Source organism: Galeopterus variegatus, unplaced genomic scaffold (genome assembly GCF_000696425.1).
Source record: "Galeopterus variegatus unplaced genomic scaffold, G_variegatus-3.0.2 Scaffold1664, whole genome shotgun sequence".
NCBI lineage: Eukaryota > Metazoa > Chordata > Mammalia > Dermoptera > Cynocephalidae > Galeopterus > Galeopterus variegatus.
In genome coordinates, this window is record NW_007727775.1 from 248,318 (window position 1) to 271,949 (window position 23,632).

General features: G+C 42.5%; 1 protein-coding gene across 4 annotated transcripts in view; it reads right to left on the reverse strand.

Moving 5' to 3' along the window:
• Positions 1-23,632, reverse strand: part of CREBBP (CREB binding protein) — a 130,551-nt gene that overhangs the window by 61,110 nt on the left and 45,809 nt on the right. For 3 of the 4 annotated variants that reach the window (XM_008578330.1, XM_008578329.1, XM_008578331.1), the window contains one exon: positions 13,610-13,786. In XM_008578330.1, the coding sequence (XP_008576552.1) occupies positions 13,610-13,786 (177 nt within the window). Of the gene's footprint in view, positions 1-5,861; positions 5,943-13,609; positions 13,787-23,632 lie in introns of those variants that run through there. The other variant, XM_008578332.1, reaches the window with a different exon arrangement.

Below are 23,632 nucleotides of genomic sequence, written 5' to 3' on the forward strand. Positions count from 1 at the left end.
TATATATATATATATATATAATATACATAAGTTAGGTAAAACTTTCAGCCCTACATCTAAATTATAAGAAGATTATTCTTAAGTTACCAAAAACTAACACACTGCTTTTCATTTGGGATGTTTTTAACAGCATCTTTTGCACTAGGGTGGTTGGAAACTATATGGCAAATTTAAAACTTGGTCTATTATTAGTCTCTCTGTGGATAAAGGACAAAAGTATAGTTTAATGAGCTCAACGTGTTGTTTACATGTGTCTCAAAAGCAACTAGGAGGGTGAAGCCAAGTCAACAGGCAAATGGAACAGAAGACACATTCCTGTGTTTGGCCCTCTCCATGTCATTTTGTATACATGTCCAGGGCTAGTCAGTTTGCAAAATACAAATACAGGAGTGCATTTAATTCCCTCCTCTCTCAGGCTGGTGTTAAATAAGCTGAAAGAGTTATACTTGAACTGCAAGCAGCCCTGAAATCTCTCAGAAGCATCCTTCAGACTCTCCCAACTTCCCTGCCTAGTCCCCACTGCCCAGGTGGGCATTAAGAATGGAGAGAAAGTGCTTAGACAGAAACCCCCCTTTAAATAAAGCACAGAACAAAACTGCAATGTTGTAAATTCCATCCAAAATCATCTACTCATTTTACGGAATTTTTTTTTTGTAATACCCAAGAAAATTGTGAAAAACAGTAAGAATAAAGAGGGAAATTTATGTTGCCAGATACCGAAACATATTAAAAGGCTATAGATTTCTATACATGCGTCCAGAAACAGACATATTTGCATATGAAAGTAGTGTGTTAAAAAGGTGATGTTTCAAATTGGAGAGTGGTGAGGTCAATCTTTGATCCCTATCTCCTTTAAATATAAACTCCAGATGGATTAAAGTGAATAAAAATACATTAAAATGAAGAAAAAATAAAGAATATGTTTAAAATATGAGGATGAGAAAGTCTTCTTAACATAAATATGTAAGAGTAAAGTTTAAAAAGTGAAAAACTGAGGGAAAAATGGTTGCTATTCTTATATTCAAAGAGCTCCTAAGAAATAAAAGAAAAAGAAAAAAAAGAAATAAAAGAAAAAATAGATAAACTGGATTTCACCAAAATTAAACATTTTTTTTTTTTAAGGATAACCAGTAAGGGGATCTTAACCCTTGACTTGGTGTTGTCAGCACCACGCTCAGCCAGTGAGCGAACCGGCCATCCCTATATGGGATCCGAACCCGTGGCCTTGGGTGTTATCAGCACCGCACTCTACCGAGTGAGCCACAAGCCAGCCCCAAAATTAAACATTTTATGCTTCAAAGGATACCATCAAGAAAGTGAAAGATAACCCCCAAAATGGGAGAAAATATTTGCAAATCATAGTTTGATAATGCACTTGTATCTAGAACACATAAAAAACTCTTACAACTCAATAATAAAAAGACAACCTAATTTAAAAATAGACGAAGGATCCAAATAGATCCTTTTCCAAAGATATACAAATGGCCCATAAGTACATGAGAAGATTCTCAATGTCAGACATTTGGGAAATGCAAATCAAAACCACAATGAGATACCACTTCAAACCCACCAGGGGTGGCTATAATAAAAAAAAGACAGACGCTAAGCATTAACAACAGTGTGGTGAGGATGCGAACAACTGGAACTCTCATACACACCAGTGGGAATGTAAAATGGTGCAGCCACTTTGGAAAAGTCTTACAGTTCCCCAAAAGGTTAAACACAGAATTACCATATGAGAATTGAAACCACATGCTCACACAAAAACATGTAAAAGATTGTCACAGCAGCACTATTCATAGTAGCCAAAAAGTGAAACAAAATGGAAAAATAAAACATGGTATTTTCAAAATGGAATACTATCCAACCATAAAAAAGGAAGCACTGACACATGATACAACATGAACTTTAAAAACACTATGCTCAGTTAAAGTAGCCGGTCACAAAAAACCACATATTATATGATTTCATTTCTACGAAATGTCCAGAATAGATAAATCCATAGGGACGGAAAGTAGACTAGTGGCTAGGGCTGGGAATTTAGGGGAAATGGGAAATGACTACTAAATGGTACAGGGTTTCTCTTTGGAGTAACAAAAATGCTCTAAAATTGACTGCAGTAATGGTTACACAATAAACTAAAACACCACTGAACTGTGCACTTAAAGAATAAGCAGCTTAGAAAAACAGTTCTACCTTGCTAATCATCAAAGAAATTAAAATATAACAATGAGGCATTTTTCACCCATCAATATAGCCAAGATAAAAAAAAAATGATAACTGGTATTGATGAGGGTATAGAGAAAGAGCAATTCTTTTCTCTCTTTCTTTCTTTCTTTTGGCAGTGGGCTGGTAAGGATATCCAAACCCTTGACCTTGGTATTACAACACTGCACTCTAACCAAGGGGGCTTAACGGGCCAGTCCCCAAACAGCAATTCTTAAGTACTCTGGTGATAACACAATTTAGTATGGCTTTGGAAAGCAACATGAACCAAAAAGAAAGATGTGCTTTTCTTTTTGATCCAGTAGTTCCACTTCTTGTAATCTGTTATTAGGCAAGTGACGGGACAAGTATGCTAAAATATGTGTGCAAAAATGAGCACCACACCCTGCTTAAATACTGAAAAACTGGAAAAACTCTAAATGCCCATCAATGGTGGACTAATTAAACATTATGGCTACAGACCCATAATGAAATATACACAGACATTAAGAACAAAGCAGATCTCAACCCCAGTCAAAGCCAGGTGGAGCACAATAATGGCCCAGCCAAGTGCTGCCTGAATTCTTGACCCACAAAAAATTGGGAGATAGCACACAAAAGGACTGTTATTTAAGGCAACAAATAAAAATAGTAACAATAAGGTAGACCTTTATGCTTCAACAAAAAGCTATTTAAAATATAATTAAGTTTAAAAAGAAGGTTATATAATAGTACTATAAAGTCATTCTGCTTCTCCTTATTAACTTTCTGTTTGTACCTGTTATTACAAAAACACTGGTAAAATTATATGGCAGTTATGTCATGACGGGAGGGTCTTTCATATCCTACTTTTTATAATTCTGCATTGTTTTAATGTTTTACAACAAGCATCTCCTATTTTTATAATCAAAAAGCATTCTACTTTGGGGAAAAATTTCTGGAAAAATAAAACTAGAAAAATCATTAGAAAATGATAAAGAATATAAAAAATAAAATTACAAAGGTACTAGAGGATAAGATAAATATTTTGTTATGCAAAGGTGGTAAAGGCCTTAGTCAAAAAATATAAAGCACTGGTTCCTAACCATCACCAGTAAAAACTCTTAAAATACTGATTCCCAATCCTCCCCTGCGGAAACAAGTCTGCAGAAGGGCCATAAGCATTTCTATTTGTTAGAGTTCCATAAGGGATGCTTTATTATTTTAGGATTTATACTTTTTTCAAATTTTCCCAAATTAACACGTATGTACCTTTATAGTGAGAATAAAATAAAACATTAAAGAGAACAAAAGCCCCACGGGTGATTCTGATGCCGTGGAAGACCACATTATAAAGGGAAAGTTATAAGAGGCCAGACACCATAAAAACTGACACTCTTGGCTGGCTGGTAGCTCACTCAGTAGAGTTTGGTGCTGATAACACTAAGGTCAAGGGTTTGAATCCCTGAACCAGCCAGCAGCCAAAAACAAACAAACAAACAAAAAAACAACAAAAAGATAATCTGACACTCTCTATGACTAAACCCAGTAGAAACAATGTAAAGGTCATTGATAAACAAGGAAAAATACCTGAAACACACAAGACAAAGCAAACGACCATACAGGTATTATTTCCTCTCCTCTCTAGGCCTATCTTTATCCCCCAAGTCCCATAAGCTGTGCCAGCCTCAGGGCCCAACCAGCAGCAGCCCCTTTAAGACTTACCACCCCCAAGGGAGGAGTTTGCTCAGGACCAGCCACACGTTACAGGAGATGTAACTGTAACCGAGTCCCTTGCCCCAGCTGCCCTTGCCCTCTTGGGTGGTGGGCAAGCTGTCTAGCAGGACAGCCCCCAACCTGAACCTCTCTGCTCCCCTCCTCGACAGGGCACTGACCACCTTCCTTTACAAGGTGTTCGCACATTAATTCTCACGAGTAAGCCAAGGAATGCAAAGCAAAATAAGACAACATCATTTACTCCTATCAAAGGACAGGGTTATGGTCCCCAGCCTTGGGAAGGTCCTGTAATGCTGGTGACCTGGTACGTAGCTTTTGTTGGAAGCCAATGTAGTAGAATGCTATTGGTCAAAAGCCTTAAAATACATGCAATACATATTTCTGGAACGAGAATCAGCTCACATGTGGTTCATAAAAGCAGAAGGGGAAGGTCAGTAGGGTGCAGGAGTCATATTGGTTCAAACCTAAGTCTCCCCCGCTGTTAACACTGTGCACCACCAAGTGACAGCAGGTGACCCGAGGCTCACTGCCCCAAGAACTCAGTGCAGTCCGCTCACCCCTCTCCAGTCTTCTTTCCTTGGGTCGGCCACATGCTCTTTGCATGTGTTGCGTGTCACCTCAACCTGTTTACACCTGGCCCTCAAACTACCTTTAAAGGCAAACTCTTTACATTTATTCTGGCATTCCTTAATTTTTACAACAATCTAACATGCATTTTTATTAGGATTGTTGTTACATAGGTTTTGGGTAATTAGCCCCAACTCCATTTTTCCTCTATGCCCTGCTTTTTATCCTGAGGACATAATTGGACATGTGTACAAAGAATATGTACGATAAAGCTTATCCTGGTATTCCTCAAAGGAAAAGTTATAATGTCTTCAAAGGATCTGTTCCAAACGGTAAGAAGAAACTGACCAAGAAAGGACAGGAAAGGAAAGTGTTTCTTCCCTCCAGGCAACCACTGCTCCAATCGACATCAAACTGGGATTCCTGGGGATGGCCCTTGAGACAAAACTGGCCCCAACCTTCCACATCCAGACGGATCCAGACCATGCTCCTTGGACACTCCTTCCCCTATCCACTTGGAAACCTGACTCCTCCACAACCTTCACTTAAAATCAGAAAACGACACTAAAGTGAACACATGTAGGGCAAGAATGGCTCTGCAATATCTGCTTGTTCTGATTTCCCCAGAAGGACCCTACAACTGCTGGGTATACAAGGCTTTGGAGTCATAAAACAAAGAAAATGTTCATTAAATGTACACAGCTATCAACCTGGGAAGAAGTGATAATCACCTCTGAGATAGTAAAGAGCCACTGGTAAGAAACAGAACATAATTATTTAGATAGAGGGAATACTATGTCTTGCATTTTCTTCTTTTTACTTGACATTTATTGATGGTTTAAAAATAAGATTATCTTATAACTTAAGAATTAAATTCAATAGGCAACTTTAAATGAACAAGTGAGACCAAAATGATTTGTAAGTAATCTTCCAGATTAAAGCAGCTTTGATTTTAAAGTGGAAAACAAATAGCTAGGGCAAGCAGAAGAAGCAACTGGGCAAGTCTGAGGCAGAGACACTGCTCAGTGAGAGTCCCAACCCGGGCACTGACTAGGCCTACCCGCTACTCCCTCCCCCTGCCCCAAGGCTACAGCCTTTAGAACTGAAGAGTAGGTCTACCTAGGAGGACTGGGGGTAACCTGCTACTGCACAAAGAAACCCTAAAAAGAGGAAGTGCTGGATCTAGACTGACAGTCAAGGTGCAGGCCGGCCAGACCAGCAGGTTTAAACTGAGAGCATAATTACAGAGTTTTAAACAGCATCAGGCCCATTCAACAAAAAGACCAGTTCATGAGATCTACCAATTTACTAGTTAAAGAATATTCGTCTTGAATATTGTCAATATATATAACATATTCTTCTTGAATACTTACTATAATAAGTTTTTGATAACTTGGCAAATTAGTCATTGGACAGATTGTTTTTTGGTGACTTGAGCTTTAGGGTCATCTCAGATGATTGTGGAAAAGATAAAAAGAAGTTAGGATGATTCAGTCTGTGAAAAGACCAATATGGTTAATATGATTCAGATCTGTTGAAGTACTGTACAGCAATGACTGTCCCCCTTAAGTGTGCTATTTACTGAGTTCTACTGGTCCCTTCATTTCTCAGAAATGCATGGTAAATATCCCTATGATTTGCTCCCCAGGCAGGCAGAAGTTGTGATGCTCGTGGCTAGTAAGTGTGCAGCACATCTTGCTTAGAACCTTCTGACCGGGTCTCTACTTTATGTGAAGTTAGAGAGGCTGAATATCTTTGGAGATAATTTATGCTTCTACCCAGGAGGTTTCATTGAAGAAAGGGCTATACTAGTCAGACTCTAGAAAAGATATTGCTGGTTAATGGGAAACCCATATGTGAAAGGAAGTTAAATGATTTTGATTGGGTACTTGCAAAGTATAGGGTTGTGCCTGATATCAAAAGGACTGGCTAATTTTTCTCAATTTACAGTTTCCTGTTATTTGCAATGTGTCACATATCATATTTTGTGCTTAGACTATGTTTCCCAGCTGATATTTGTTGCCAAAACAAATGAGGATAAGTTTAAAAAGAAGAAAGGGCTTATACTTAGCTACTGTTAAGAATTTTAAACTAAAGGTTATTCTTCAAAAGCCCTGTATACAAATTTCCTCAGAGATCTTCAAGACACGGGTGGAGGTAATAAGATGGAAGTAATAGATGCAAACTCAAAAATACACAAACATTTAAATTACTAATAATCATGGACAAAGGCTTACTTCCAAACCTTTCCTCATGTTTTCCAATCCAATTAGTTAGACAATTCATAATCACAGTCCGATTTTATATGGAAACCGCTATTGTGGTATGGAAATGACATAACAACTCACCTGCTGTCTCTGTGAGAACTATACAATTACTTTTTAGTCCTAAGATAGAGTGAAATGTTAGACAACGAGTGATGTTTAAGATTTCCACTTGAGAAGTGAGAGGAGCTTGTGTATAATGTTAGGGAACACAAGCATCTGGGTAAGGAAACGAAAACCAAGGTAGGAGCCCACTGAAGATGATGACAGAGACACTGGTGTTCATGAAGTTTAACCCTGCTCAGTCAGCTCAAGTCTCCATCCCCCAATGATCAGAAACTAGACAAGGGTGGTGGTGGTGGGGATTAGTGAAGGCTTGTGAAGTAGTAAAGTGGATACAAAGATCAACAAGGTAAGCCCACTGCACAGTGGGATGGCTGGTCACTACATCACTGACATTTCAGTGCATAGTGGCTCTCACAAACTTTATGATATGTCAGACTCACTGGAGGAGTTTGTTTAAAACTGCAGATCCCAGTATAAGAGAAAGAACTACAAGCCCATCTATTTGGAAATTATCTGAAATGCATTAGAGGGAATTAGGTGGCACAAACTGGGAAACAAAGAAAAATCTGAAGTTTTGCAAATAATAGGGACCACAAAAACACAGATTCCTCACCTTTCTCCTAAGAGGTTTTGAATTGGGAGGACTGGGTGAGGTCCAGGAACTGACAGTCACTCTGATGCAGATGGATCCATGGATATGCCATGTATGAAACGCACAACAAACACAGAGTGAACCCCAAGACGCATGCATGGGCTCGTCACTCAATGCTCCAGAGTCACTTGTCCCCACTGTGTTACTCTGGCAGGCACACATGGATTTAGAGATGTGGATCAGCAGCTGCCTAGAGGCCTTGTCCAAAACCTCCACTTCAAAATTCTCTGACACACAACCAAAACAAATCATAACATCACTCTCACGAGCAGTTTTAAATAAGCAGAACTCTTGATGAATCTCCTGCATTACAACCTTAAAAATAGCAAAGTCTCCGTAATGTAGTCTTTAATTTTTCTTAAACACACACACACACACACACACACACACACACACACACACACACACACACACGAACTTTGTATTAGAAATAACCTTTTGGAGGGCCGGCCCGGTGGCGCACTCGGTAGAGTGTGGCGCTTGGGAGTGCGGCGGCGCTCCTGCCGAGGGTTCGGATCCCATATAGAGACCGGTCCGCTCACTGGTTGAGCGCGGTGCGGGCGCGACACCGAGGGTTGCGATCCCGTTGCCGGTCATGAAAAAAGACAAAAAGGAAAAAAAAAAAAAAAAGAAATAACCTTTTGGAGCTGGCTGGTTAGCTCAATTGGGAGAGTGTGGTGCTAATACTACCATGTTCAAGGGAAAGAAAAGAAAGAATCCTTGCAGGAGACCATGTGGGAGACCTGGAAGATGAGACCTCTCTAGTCACTAAAAGTTCTTTGTCCAATGTGCATCTCACTTCCATGCAGTGCTCTGTCTGAAAAAGGCAAAAAGCCCAATCCAAAGCTCACGCAAGACAATGTAACCAGGACTCAGGTGGGCTTCTGCCCTTGAATCCCTCCTCCTCACTCACACTATGGCTTCAATCTCCTGCGAGCATATCCCTCCTTTGAGATGACGCATGAGTATTTCAAACCCCTTCTACAGAAAGCTGACCCAGCTTCAACCCCGACAAAACCTGCTCCTCTTCCTCTGTCAATAAAATCTAAATAAATTTTAAAATTCTTACATCTCCATAAGCTGTTCTAGAAAACTGTATAGTGAATACATATGTTTGACAATTATGACACTCTTACAAAGTCAATTTATGAACAAAATAGCATACATACTGTATTTCATTAAATCTAAGACTTGATTGATTCTAATACACATCCTGATTTCAGAGATGCATAAAAAATGTGCATCTTGGAATCATGAAATAATAATATGGTGACATTCCTAACAAGCCTCAAAAATCTGTAAAAGAAAATGGCCAAATGAGATACAAATGAAAATTTAGGAGAACGTGATACTTACTTTTGAATATAATGTACTGAGAGAATATATAAGCCCTCAAGAATGATGCTACTTGCAACAGGGGCTCCAAATCTCTCAGAGTTCCCAGCAGCATGCCCTAAAGGGTAATAATGCCTGGAAATGTTGGGGGTGACAACAGAATCTGTAGGTGTCCACGACCACAGGTCACATTTAACTATTGGGGGAAGGTGATCCATAATGCCCAATTAAAAAAAGACCTTCCTGCAGACTGTCCTGCACATTCTCAAGGTGCTCTTTTGCCCTTGTCTTAGCATCTCGGAAGCTACCATTTCCTCTGAGTCAAGCGTTCTCCTCTCTGGGCTGCGGTGACATTATTCCTGGTTGCCTGTCAGGTGCTCTCTCCCTGAGCTGTCCCCTTCGCTCCACAACCTTCACTGCACCCGTGTCATGTGTGTACTACCAACACCCAGATGGACAACGACTGCCCTGCGCATGGGCCCACCTGCTTGCCTGCCATCCCCACCTGAATGTCCACAAGCATCTCTACAGGAATGCATCTAGAGGGGAATATCTTATGCCCTCCCCTCTGGTCCCCTTCTCCAAGTCTGTGCCTCACCAGCTCTGTAAATGGTTCTCCACCAACCACGTCTCCTGTTTTCCCACTATAACCAACTGCAAGCAGGCCACCGTGTCCTCCCGCCTGGACCACTGCAGTGTGCTCTCTCCTTCTTCAACACTGTCTCCACATGGCAGCCAATCTTTGAACAACCTAAAGACTTCACATCATTTCCCTGCAAGCCAATGGCCCTCCTTCCATCCAAGGCCCCCAACTTTGGCTCACATAGCTCTGCCCTCCCTCAAGAGCTGCCTTTCCCACTGGACTTGTGCCAGTTACCACCCAAGCCAACACTCCCAGTACCTCTGGGGCTTCTTCTCATTGTCCCTTCCTTGGTGCGACCTTCTCTGATTGTCCATCTAGGGAAGTCCCTGTCAATCTCAACCACTGCATGTTACTTAGACCTTTTGGGGCAGTTTTGTAATGCTTTCTTTTCTATGGCCACCACAACCCACCTTCACAGAGGAGGGGTGAGCTCTATGTCATCACTCACACCTGAAGTCTGGTTGCAAGTACTACTATTCCAGCACCTGGGCCCACGGAAGGTGTCTGACAAATGTGACAAGCTAAACATATGACCACATCCCTTCTCTTTCTCAACACTGCCTGCAAAGTTGGAATCCTACAGAAATGGGGCGTGGGAGTGGGGGAGAAAAGCAAGAGTGCCTTGGTCAATGACCAGATGACTTAAGTCATCCCATGAAGAGCTCAACCAGGGAACCAGGGGACTGGACAGCAGGGTCCCACCCTGAATTGTGTGGTGCATCAAAGCTAGGTGGGCTTCAAAAGATTACCCCCCAAAGTGTAACAAAAAATGCAAGTAACTTCAAAGGCCTCATGTATTTCTTCTTGTCATTAAATAGACCTAGATTTTTCCATAACTGCTTTCTCTCACTGCGACAAAAATCTGTGGATTTCAAGAAGCCAGATATAATTTAGAAAATTCAAGGAAGACTACAAAACATATTTGAGGAATTGCAGACAAGTTGTGTCAGCACAGGCTAGAGAAGCATTCCCACCAGACTCAGGGCTGCTAAAACAGACACCAGGACACAGTCAAAAAGAATGAAATACTACCATTCGCAACAACATGGACAGACTTAGAGAAAATTATATTAAGTGAAACAAGTCAGGCACACAAAGAGAAATACCAAAATGTTCTCTTTTATTTGTGGGAGCTAAAAATAAATAAATAAACATACAAACAAAGGGTGGGGGGGAAGAAGACACAACAATCACAATAATTCCTTGAACTTGTTAAGACAAGTGAACAGATATGATGTACTGGACAGGGGGAAGGAGGGGGAAAGAAATGGGTAAAGGGTCACGAAAATCAACTACAACGTATACTGAGAAGTTAAAATTAAAAAAAAATAAAAATAAAAGAGTTTGGGGCTTTGTAGACAGGAAGCTACATATCCTTCAACAAACCCAAACCCACAGAGTCTCAACTTCCGCATCTGTCAAATGGGACTGTAGGGCCAGCCCGGTGGCGCACTGGAGAGTGCGCCGCTTGGGAGCGTGGCAGCGCTCCCACTGAGGGTTCGGATCCCCTGTGGAGACTAGTGCCTACTCACTGGCTGAGCGCGGTGCGGGCTCAACACCGAGGGTTGCGATCCCGTTACCGGTCAGTAAAAAAGACAAAAAAAAAAAAAAGGGACTGTAATGATGCATCTCAAGAGGCGGTCACAGGAGTAAGGTAAAACACAGGGTGAAAGTGCTTAGAAAGCTGTCAGGCAAGCCACATGGGCTCATGCCTCACCTCCTTGCCAGGCCCTCTGGTTCCTCCCCCTGCTGGAACACGCAGGCTGCTCCTGGGTCATACTGCCTCAGATACACATGGGCACAACCGCCCTCTGCCCTCCAGAATAAATCATGTAGGTGAATGGCCGAGGAGGTCACTCAAAGTTTACCCTCCAAAGGCATCCACTGTGGCTCTCTCTCAAAGTCCACATAGGTCTCTGTTGGAAAGCAACCACCACGCAAGCAGTACAGCTCCTAAAGACAAAAATGCTTCCTCAGTTTACCACGACACTGAGAAGACACTCCTCCCCTCCTCAAAATAAAAGAGAGAAACACAGAGACAGAGGCAAACAGAGAGGGAGAAAACTGGTTCTGCCTCCAGAAGACTGACAACAAGACGAGAGGCTACTGCTGCTGCTTCCACTTGTTATTCTCCAGGGCAGGGCTTCTTAGCTGGGGGCATTTTTAACTGTCACGACAGGGGGGAGAGCCATAAGCACCCAGAGCAGAGTGGCCAGCCTGCAGCAGAGGGCTGCCAGCAGTGTCGAGGCAGAGAGAAGCCCCGCGCCTGACCAAGGCTCCATCACTGGCATAGGTGAACCTGCCCTTGACAAGTACACCCTGCCGGGCAACTCCAGGCCTCAGAGCAGCAGTAGAGGTCGGCAGGAGGACCCAGAGTGGAGGGATTCTGTCACTAAACTGTGAGTAAAGGACAGAGGAGGGGGAAATAGGGCCGGAGAAGATTTTAAAAGGGAAAAGGGAGGGAAATGTTAGGTGAGGCTTTCCCTAACTGTAAAACAGAGGACGTCGTATTAAAAGCAAATGCTTTCACTCTGAAGCCAAAATGTCAACCTGGTTACTGAAGAGGCACAGCACCAGAGTGCACATGACTGTCCTTTCAGTGAGGAAAATAAAAAGCAGGAGAGACCAGAAAGTGCGTGGTGCTGGACCCCAGCGTTAGGCAGGTCACTGCTGCTCCCAGAGCTTGAGATGTGCAGCTAAGGGAGCACTGGGCTTTGCTTTAGGTTCTGGATCTGCACTGTTGGGAACAGGACAATACTGGCAACAGAAAACTACTGGAAAGAGAGAAGCAGATCAAGGAAAGTTATAGGAGGAGTACCAGAAGAAATAAAGAAGTAGTAAGAACTTTAAGCAGTTTTTGTCATTTTGAGAATAGATTTTGTTACTTGTACCCTTTCTGTTTTTAAAAGAAGGAATAATGTAGCAAACAGACACAGCGCCTGACCAGGACATCTCACTATTCCCATTTTCTGATTTTATTAAACACAAAGAAAATCAAATCCAACTCTCTCTGCTTCCTGACAGCCTCAAAACTTCTAGGTACTATAAACAATGTTAACTTCTTAGTTTTCACAAACGTACCAACGTTATATAAGATGTTATCAGGGAAGCTTGGATGAAGGACACACAAGAATTATGTCTACCACCTTTACGAGCAATACTTCCAAATAAAAAGTTTTAAAAAAAAGAAATCAAAAGACAAAAAACTTTTTTTTTTTTTTTGCCTTTTTCGTGACTGGTAAGGGGATTGCCAGTGAGCGCACTGGCCACCCCTATATAGGATCCGAACCCGCGGTGGGAACGTCGCCTCGCTCCCAGCGCCGCACTCTCCCGAGTGCGCCACGGGCTCGGCCCTAAAAAACAAAAAACTTTTTCTGAACATAATCCCTTGGCTTTCTTCTGAGACTTCCCAAATCACTACTGCAGAAATATGTGGATGGCAAGCTTGGAAGGTCAGGTTCCCAGCAACAAGCACAGGGAAGAAGACAGCTGGCTGTTCACAGCCTTTGCCACCAGCAAGTGCACATCAGACACCAGCACAGTACAGACAAAGAACACACTGCCCTCCTCCTGTTCTAAATGAGGAGAGAGTTTACTTTGTGGTGCAAAAGGAGATATTTTCCATTAATACTTTGGTTCATAAGGTTGAGAGGTTACAAGGATAACTCCTATTTTATAGATGGATTGGAATCTCAAGGAAAATAAAGAGACGTAAAATCCTCTATCAAGTCAGACATAATACCCGTCCCATCAACACAACATAGTCCTCAGAAGATAAACGTCCTTCATTTGACTGTAACACAAGTCAATGGGCTTCTACTGACATCTTCAACCCACTAACAGGAAGTGTAAGAAAAGCCTGTCTCTCTGATTCTCCTAATTCTGGAGAGAAAGGTCAAGTGATTTGTGTACATGAACCCTCTCCATCAACACAAGGAGTCTGGGAGAAGAGGTTGAATCATCTTTCCCTATCCCTCCTCCAGCTGGCTCATCACAGAGAATGTAAAACTCAACTAGAGAGCTACTTACAAGAAACATGGGTTATCTTCCTATCACCCAATGACACCCTTTTAGTTACAGATTTTCACTGTGAGCATAATAAAATCCATATACCAAGCACCCACTGGAGATCCACAGCATTGAGAGACATGGGCAACTTACCATATTTGGCACATTGGTGACTGAAGTGTTCTTGATGTCTGCAGGGAAGGTAGGCAAACTATTGACCATGCTTTGCTTGCTGGATAACTGCGGGTTCACTCCAGTGGCTCCCATTTGCTGCCCTCCAGCTTGACTGAAGGGTTGTCCAAATGGACTTGTGTTACCAGTCATTCCCATCTGAAACAAAGAGAGGCAACATCAGCTGTTGTGGCATGATCACATAAAAAAAGTAAAGAGCCTCAGATATGCTCACTTTGACCCATTAAAGCAAAAATTGTTAAACCCTCAGTTCAATTATAAATTAAAGGCTCATTATCAGGGTTCACGGTTAGGATTATGAAAACAGCAAGCTGCTCAAAAGGCTACATACTACAGGCAGAAGGCTAGCGAAGTTGCTCCGAACAGCTACATGGATCTCCTCATCCTCTAACACCATTCCAAAAGAGGCAAGGATTTTCCACCCTCACCCTCAGCCACATCCCTCGCCCCAAACCCTCCCACCCTGACAACAATGGCACTAAAACGTGATGAAAATCACTTAGAAAACAAAACCTCCCAGAATCGCTGACCAAGGGGAGCTCCTTCAGTTTAATCCTTAATTACTCCATAAGCAATTAGTTTCTTTCAGGTTCCCTATTGGATTTGAACTAAGTTTCCATTAGTTCAAAATGCAAATAGAAATGATGGCAATGAAATGATATAATGTCTGGGGTTTGCTTTAAAATAACCCAGTGAGGCAGGAGGTGGTGGTGAGAGGGGCATAAATGAAGAGACACTAGCAATGTACTGTTAACTGCTGACCAACTGATAGGAACATGGGGATATATTATCATCTCTAAGATTGTACATGTGTGAATTTTTCTTTAGTAAAGTTTTTTTAAAAATTAAAAGTGAAATCAAATCAAACATATAGTAGATATAAGCAAGAAGGGGAAGAAGGAACCCTCAGCTACTCCTCCATGAGGACCTGCAACCAACCAGGACTCCCCCAGTCCACAGACACAGGCCAGTTTCCCTCACAACCCCTCAGCTCCAACCTCCACAGGTAACATTCCCAAAGCTTACAGTCCCTATGGAGGAACAAAGACTAATCATTCAAAAATTGGGTGTCTGAGTCACCTGCCTGTGCTTTTTCACAGATCTGTAGTACTCCACCTGCTGTCTAATGCATGCTCTACATTTCTGGTGTCCTGGCTCTGTGTACTGTTTGGCCTAGGAAGGGGTCCCACACAAAGAAGACCTCCCGGGGCTGAGTTTCCATTCAAGAAATTATAGCTCAGTTCTCTCCACTAGCCTCACCTACTGACTGCCATCCAGTGCGTCCCTTCCAGGAAACTTACGTTCCTTCTATGGACTTTGATCCTCTTGCCAGTAGGATGAGCATCGTGAACAAGGCAGATCACCTGATTTCTTTTGGCTCTAAAAGTCTAGGCTGCAAACAAATCAATGCTCAACACAACTGAGTACAACTGGCTTTTTCCTGCTGAAATGCCCATATAAAGACACAAATAAAACCAAAGGAGTATAACCAAAAAGATCCTGTTCTGTGCATTACATCCCACACACAGCCCTCGCAGCTGACATTTCTCACCTTTTTGAAAGTGAATGCATCTAGCTGCCACTTTTTCCCTGTGGGCTCTACCCCAGTAGACTGAAACACGAATTCCTCACCAAGCCCAGGAATTAGGCCCAACTTTGAGTTTAGACAACGTAAGGCGAGATGGCAGCTCAGTAAATATGAAGGGCATTTGTGATTCTCAGCTAATTTCCTTCAATTGTTATCTGAAACTTAGAAGAACTGAAGCCAGAATTTGTATTTTCAGAAAGTACTACACTAAATCCATGTAGCAATTATTACTCTCAGAATTTCTGTTCTATTACATATAATCAAACTGCTGAAACACTGTTCTCAGAGGCCTAGAATTTGAAAACAACAACAAAAAATGCACAGTTATAATTTCCAATTCCTAAATTTCTCCACTTTGGACCAAATATGTCAGACCATATGCATGCATTCACCCTCCCTCAATCTATCCTCGAAGTCCAACCAGTATTTCCTGAGCGCCTGCCAGGAGCGAAGTGCAGTTCTGAGCAGGTGTAGATGCACTGTTCCTACCTGTCACGGAGCTTGCTCCTAACAGCCACCAATCTGACAAACAAGAAAGTCAGTGTCATTTGGAAGTTTCTGATTAATTAGGATACAACTAACACTGGCAAACCAAAGTAAATGGCAGGTGGGGGGAAAGGTGGAGGATAGGGGACAGGTAACTATCCTTCATTTCCACCAAATGCCCAAGGTAGTTTCACCCCTTCAGTGAAGAGAGGGGGAAAAAAATAGAGGACAGTGAGCTCCAAAAGGAGTCTGTCCTACGGGTCTGTAAGTTCACCTGACCTGTTTCAAAAAATCTATTTCTAAAACTTTGCAAATATTTTTGATAGCTTTCCAGAGATCATCTTGCCAGGATGAAGGTGGGGTGGGTGTGTCTGGTCATTTGGGTCATACTTGCCGGGCCAGCCTCTGGGGCACCTTCTGACTGGCTGACTTCAAAGAGTAACCCTGTGTTTGGGAGCACTGTGACAGAGTTCATCAGGAAATTTGTTCGCACCTTTTCTTCCTGCCCATCCAATAAGATAGCAAAGGAAACAGTTTCAATGTGGTTTTGATTCTCACAATGTAAGAACCATGGCAAAGTCAAAGATCATGCACAGTATGTAAGGAATGCCCAGTTCACAAGGGTCCATACATTTTTAAAAATAAGGGAAAAAACCCCACTCTTAGTCTATGACAAAAACAAAACTCAGGCTATATGCAGGAGCTAAGGGTTTGGTCTCTGGCACAGGCCAGCCCCAGCTTCTCCTTAGCTGGCTCAGAGATAGTTAAGAGCGGAGCCAAAGAGACCAGATAATCCTCTAATGGGCCACCATTGCTCAATTTCCCAGGCAAGGCTACCCCACCCTTGCTCCCCACCTCCCACTCCATCACCCTCCCACCACATCATACCCTTGATCCCCACCTCCCACTCCATCTCCTGGAGAAGGCTGGTAGAACTTAAGAGCCATGCTCAGGTCCTAGGCTGCAATTTTAGGTAAAAACCATTTGCTTTTTTTTTTTTTTTAAGATGACTGGTAAGGGGATCTTAACCCTTGACTTGGTGTTGTCAGCACCACACTCTCCCAAGTGAGCTAACCAGCCCCTATATAGGGATCTGAACCCATGGCCTTCCACACTCTCCCAAGTGAGCCATGGGCAGGCCCTAACAGGCATAGTTTTTAGCACCAATGCTCAAACGAAATAGTAAAATAAGCATGTTTAATTACAATTAATAAAAATTTACATATTTCTTCTAACTTCCCAACAGTTACTTGACAATAATTTAATAAGTTTGGCTTTATTTTCAACTGAAGTTTATCAGGATTTGGTTTAAGACTGCTAGAGAACTGCCATATAATCTTTTAAATAAAATAAAAAAGCAGAACAGAGCAGAAATAGGCAACTATTCAGTAGATAGTGGAATGTATATATGAACAAATTAGAATCTATGGAATATTTATATTCTGCCGCATTCAACAGCCCATATTAAAAATTTCCTTTTACTCTTATTTCTCCATAGTCTCCTTAAGCATTTAATTCAAATTCAATCTCAGAAAATAGGAAGTTAACTATAGTAAGCACCTAAAAAAGGACACACTCTCCCATAATTAAATCTAAATTAAATAATTCCTTATAGCTCCACCAAGTTTTCCCAAGAAAAAGCATTGTGACGAAGTGTGTCAGTCGTTTATTTGAGAACCTACTTACTCTGCTGTCTATTACTTCGCTGAAAGAATAAAAATATGTAAACTATAATCCCTGTGTACAAGAAATGAATAAACTAGATAAAAAGGAAAAAATGCTGGTGCCAGATATTAAGGTCTCCCCATCCCAAAGACCCCCCCCCACCAACCAACAAAGAATGGGGGTTAAGTACGAGCTTTAACATGACTGTAAAGAATGAGATCTGATGAGGAAGACTCTCTTTAGAGCCCAGTTCGAAAACCATGTACTTTGTAGTGTAGTGCCCCCACTAGACTTTATTACTGAAACAAAGGCAGCATCTGCAGCAAATTCCAGTGGCTGTGCCTAGCCTGTCAATCAGAACTGAAATCCTGAGCTATCTGGCAAGTAGGTGGGTGACAATCATCAACACAGAAGTGGGAAAGGGTACTCTGTGCTTCTCCTCCTACTCTGACAAATACTGATTACAGATATGCTACGGGAAGTAGAAAGCTCTACATGACTCTATGGCATTATTTGTTATAACATATTCATAATGATCCATCCTGAATCTGTCTTGGGCACAATACTAGGTAAAACTTCTTGCCTTCTTGAAACATACGTCTCCTCTGTACCTCCAGCACATAGTGGGTGCTTACTTAGCACTGGGGGAAGGAAGCAAATGAACGACCACTCCAAGAGACCACCAAACCATGCAAACCTTAGGAACAAGAGCCCCCATGTCGGCCCTGAGGAAGGAGGCGATTGAAGAGCTGGAGTCACCAAAGCCAGAGCACAATGGCACAAACTGGGTCAGCATGGGCCAAGGGGGTACTGGGAAAGGTAGCAGTAAAGATCCCCTTTCTATCTTCTAAACTTTCACAGGGACCTCAGCTAATAGCTGGAATGGACAGGCAGGTCATGTGTCCATGCTGAAAAGTTGAGAACAAGAATATGGCCTCAGAGTTGGTTATCACAGGATGATGAGAGTTCTGTGTTTGATTGCAGCATACACAGGAGCCCAGGTCCCTTGGCCTTGGTGCAGGGACCCATCCATGCTCTAACCCAGAGCTCCCTTCCCACCTGTGTGCTGAACTACTGATCCATCAGCCTCAGTGGTCACCTCTGGCTGCAAGCAGCCTCCTCTGTTTATCTCAGTGTGGGGGACAAAGATGATCATTTCCTACTTGTAATAACATCACAGCTACCAAAATGTTAAGAAAACAAGCTCTGGGCTTGCAAAGAATAGAAATATTCTCTCCACTGCTGTAACCAGGAGAATATCTCTACTATTCACCTAACTCACCTTGTCAAGTAAAGACATAGTCTGGTTAAAAAAAAAAAAAAGGCAGTGAATTGAAATCTAAGAATTAGGAAAGAAAAAAAAGGGGGGTGGCTAATTGGTTAGCTCACTTGGTTAGAGCATGGTGCTGGTAACACAAAGGTCAAGGGTTCAGATCACCATACCAACCAGCTGCCAATATAAATAAATGAATAAAGTCTGCCAGAATTATTAAAAAAAAAAAAAAAAAAAACTCATTAGGGAGCAATCACACTGATCTTGAAAATTGAGTTTAGTCTGAATGGATCATGAGAATGGAAGACTCTCCCAGAACAGACCTCTACAATAGCACAAGCCCTTACCATCTGCTTTCTTGCTCCTTCCCTTCATAGGACGGGGATGGAGAGACACTTTCTTCACAGTTAAGGCCCACACAGGTCACAGTTCCTCTCCCACTAGGGTGAGGCTGTGGGCCAGGGACTGCCTGGGTAGCTCACAGCAGAGAGCAAGTGAGAAGTCTGGGTGGTGATGCCTGTCTAGAATTTTGTGTGGTGTGCATTTCTCAGGAAAAAGATGCGTTATTAGATTCTCAGAGCGGGTCCTAAGATCTCTTAAAGATTAGGAACGCCTGCCCTTGGGGAAGGAAACTCTCCCTACCCCCACAACCCTCAGGGGAGGGGCAAGATCATCCCCAAACTCTCAACTATGAGCCACGTGTGGGGGCCTCTGCGAGCAGTCTCCATGCAGAAACATCAACCACTCATGAACTCTCTGACTTTCATCTCTAAACGTTCTCTTGAAACATATGCTCATAAGAAGGGTCCAACATAACCACTTGTGGGCTAGATGCCTGATGGGACACGCCATGTGACCAGCAGAAGGGGAGGGGAGGACAGCCACAAACATGCTGCTCCAGTGGGATTTTAGAAACGCTTTCAGTGGCAACAAATGCCGAGTTTGATGTGGTTTCGATGACACCACTAATCACTTTGTTTTTTTAAAAGCTGACTTCAGTTTTCCTCACACCTTGATACACACTTGAAACCACACTGCACAGCAGAGTGCTCAGAGGAAGTGGGGCTCACAATGGTGTCACTGATGCTGGTCAGAAACACGCAGAAAGGAAACAAAACATGACTTCAGCAATAAGCTTAGCAGGGACAACTGGACAAGTCAGAGTATCTAGTTGAAACATATCACTTCAGAGATGAGGAAAGGGTCGCAGCAAGCTGACACGGTTCTCCACAGGCCCAGTGTGTAGACCTTGCCCTGTGCCAGGAGACTTGTTACCTCCTCACTGAAATAGAACCAGGTCTCCTCCAAGTACACCAGACTCACACAAGCACTGCTGAACAGAGACGCTGGTTCTGTACACAAAGACCAGGGGTGGGCCAAAGCCAGCCCAATGCTTGTTTTTGAAAAACCAAACCAAACAAAGTTTTATTGGAACATGGCTACAAATTAGACTTCACTCAGAGAGGAGTAAGCTACTGTTGTCTAGAGTGTGAACTTGGGATACACCTAGTCTGAATGGTGGCTCTGCCACTCGCTAGCTGGCTGACTTTGGGCAATTTACTTAAACCTCTCTGTGCCTTGGCTTTATTATCTGTAAAAATGGACATAATAGCACCTCCTCTTAGGGTTGTATGAGGATTAAATAAATTCTTACCTGTGAAGCACTAAGAAGAACAGCTGACATGCAGCAAGTGCTAGCTAGTATGTTTCTATTATGATGAGGCTTTGGGAGGAATCATTTTACACTAGAGAGAATTTTTCCCTAAGTATGCTTAAAATAATGATGAAATAAAGGAACAGTTTTCAGAGAATGTGCAATGGTGGGGAGTGGTTCAAACACATAGGACAGCAGGGAGAGGCCAGCTGGAATTATTGGCACTTGATTATAAGACATTTTCAGAGAAATGTGAAAAAACACTTGTGACAAAAACAATATTGTGCATTTACTACTTGCAGAATTACTCTGAAGAGATCATTATTTTCAAATTGTCCTAGTAAATCACAAACTTTTCCAGTTCTCACTCTAAACTATTTTCCAACTTTAAAAATAATAAACTCAGAATGTTCATTTCAATCTTAAGATATCAAAAGCATAACAATATATGATCAGAACACCCTGCCCTAATATTAAACCAAAACATACAAGAGTTGAAAAAAGAAATCAACATGACTCCCACTCATAAGCCGGCTGTGATACAGCAGCAAATGCTTCATCTGACCTGGCTTCAGCCAAACCTGAAATGTTTTTTAAGCTGGAGTTTTTAGTATCTTTCCTCACATGCTGGTATACACTTAAAACCATGAATTCATACAAGGTGTGTAAAAACAACAGTTTGGTATGCCAGGAGCAAAAATTTGGTAAATAATTTAAGAGCCATAAATATTCATTCTTTTCAATGACATAAAGAACCAGAACTAACCCAGACTATGGCCAGATCATTTGTAAAGCCAAAAGCCTTTTCTCTTGGCAACCCATCATTGTTGGAAGAAAGCCAAGAAAAGCAGTTTTCATGGAAAGACATGGCTGTATTCAGTTGTCTTCTATCACCCGCTCGCTCCTGGAATCCTGCCAGTACTTTAACTTGGCAAAGAGAGAATAGGGAGAAATACTCCACTGATGACAACACTACAGACCATACTTGGCCATCCAGAGCACATCTGGGGCAGGAGAACTGGGCGAGAGCACCTGCGCAGGTAAGCAGCCCAGCTCACACGTGACTCAACTCTTACATGCTGCCAACTTGGAAATGGTTCAGGAAAATGTGCAGCCCTAGTCTGAACACTAGCCTTGCACCAATAAATCCTGAACATTAGCCTTGCACAATAAATCCTAACTGGAAGAAAGGTAAAAAGTATTTAGCAACTCTTATTGTATCTCACTTGGATGATATGGCTTTCAAAAGCTGTGACGTAGAAAGAACAGTGGAAACTCCAGCCTGGGGCCTCACTTGTAGACACCCAACTGCTGTAGAAACTTCTGGCAATGAAGGTGGTACCCTAATACTGTAGGTACAGGTCACTACAGTTAGACACACCTGCTTTGCAGGGTGTGGTCTGTATTAATTCCCAAACAAAAGCACTGGGCCAAGGTCAGTGGAACAATTGTTTCTAATCCTGCTTCTGCTGCTAATCAGCTGTGTGACTGGGACAAACCTCCTGTCCCCTCTAAGCCTTAGTTTACCCATCTGTAAAACAGGAAGCATTTAGATTTATCAATAAGAGATCTTTAAAGTTCCTTCCGGACACTAGTTTACTGCATGTTATCAAATGACTAGAAGAGAGGAGATTGAAAAGAAATGGTTAAGTTTTGTAATGATGAATATGCTGATTACCCTGATTTGATCATCACACAGTGTATACACATATTGAAATATAACTCTGTACCCCACAAATATGTATCATCAATATGTTTCAAAATAAAATTAAAATAAATATAGTTCCTTCTGATCCTAAAATCTGATGACTTTTTTTTGGCTTTAAACAATTAGTGCTTGATTTAAGTGAGGTCTGTACTCCTGGGAGACACAGCTACTCACAGAGAGTAACAATTTCGGGTTTTGAGTCTGCACAGCTAAGTGCTGGCCTCTGGACCAAGAGGGCCTACCCTGGGAATGCTCCCTGTGGGGTCCCTAGCAGGCAGCCAGCAGCCTTTTCAGGGGATCGGGGATCTTGAGGGGCATTCCCTGTCATCTGCCCTCCACAGGGACCAGGCTTCCACAGCTCTGCCCACTCCACATTGCTGCCCGGAGAATTTTACAGAAAGTACAGCTAGTTGAAGGCAAAATAATCCAAGGAAACGGTGATAAAATTTAAATGGATTACTTCCCCTAATTCTTTCAAGTTCCAATATCTTTTTTGGTAGAAAAGTAGCCTCTTTGGGACTGAGTGCTTCTTTTAAGTAAAGCCAAGTCCACAGTGGCAATGGAGACAGAGAAGAAAAGAGGAAAAGGTGAGAAAATAGGAGAGAAAAAGGGGCAAGATAAGAGAAAAAAAGCATTTTACTCTATAAAGATTAATTTAATTTACACTGCAGCTCAGCTATGGCACAATGGAACAGAGATCAGAGCTTTTAATTAGTCACTAGATGAACTGAGCATTTACCCCAAACCCTCTGCACAGAGAGCTCTCATGTCAGGCAGAGAATTCCTCCACGGACTTACAATCCACTCACTGATGAAAAATGACAAAAAGAACTTGCAGAGGAAGCAATAAAGGGACAAGCTAATGTGTGTATAGACAATGCAGGAATTCAAAGAAAGGAGGAATAAAGATGGGTAGAAGCCACAAGGAAGAGAGCCCATGACTACTTTTAGCAAATTTTATAGGTGAGAGAAAGCTGACATCATGGAGAATTGTGCTCCTCCTCCACTTGGGACAGGAAACCTGGACAAGTTCTTGAAACAGGCAGGCCGTCAGCTCTATTGTGGGAGCAAGAAGTACAGCAGGCAGGATGAGCCCAGAAGGTTGGCATGAGGACCACAGTAAACTGGGTTCCATGTCCCCTCCTCAGAGTGAAACTACTGGGCCTTGGCAAGCCAGAGTACTGCAGTGGATAAAGGAAGGTCCCACCTAGCTATTAAATGCCATAATCTAGACGTGTAAAGCAAACTCAAAGACATGCTGTTGTTTTAAAACATGTGACTCTGCTTCTTACCAAAAACTGAGTTGTGAAAATTCATAACAAAAATATACTTGGCAGTTTTCTGGCCAAGATGGTGGAATAGACGGTTCCCAGCATCACTCTCTCCCACAAATCAACTAATTTACAACTATTAAAAAGCAACAACAGGGCCGGCCCGGTGGCGCACTGGATAAGTGCGCCGCTTGGGAAGCGCGGCGGCGCTCCCACCGAGGGTTCAGATCCCACATACAGACCGGTTCCCGCTCACTGGCTGAGCGAGGCGCGAGAGCAGCACCGAGGGTTGCAATCCCATTGCCGGTCCCCGGTCCGGTACGGGGGCAACACTGAGGG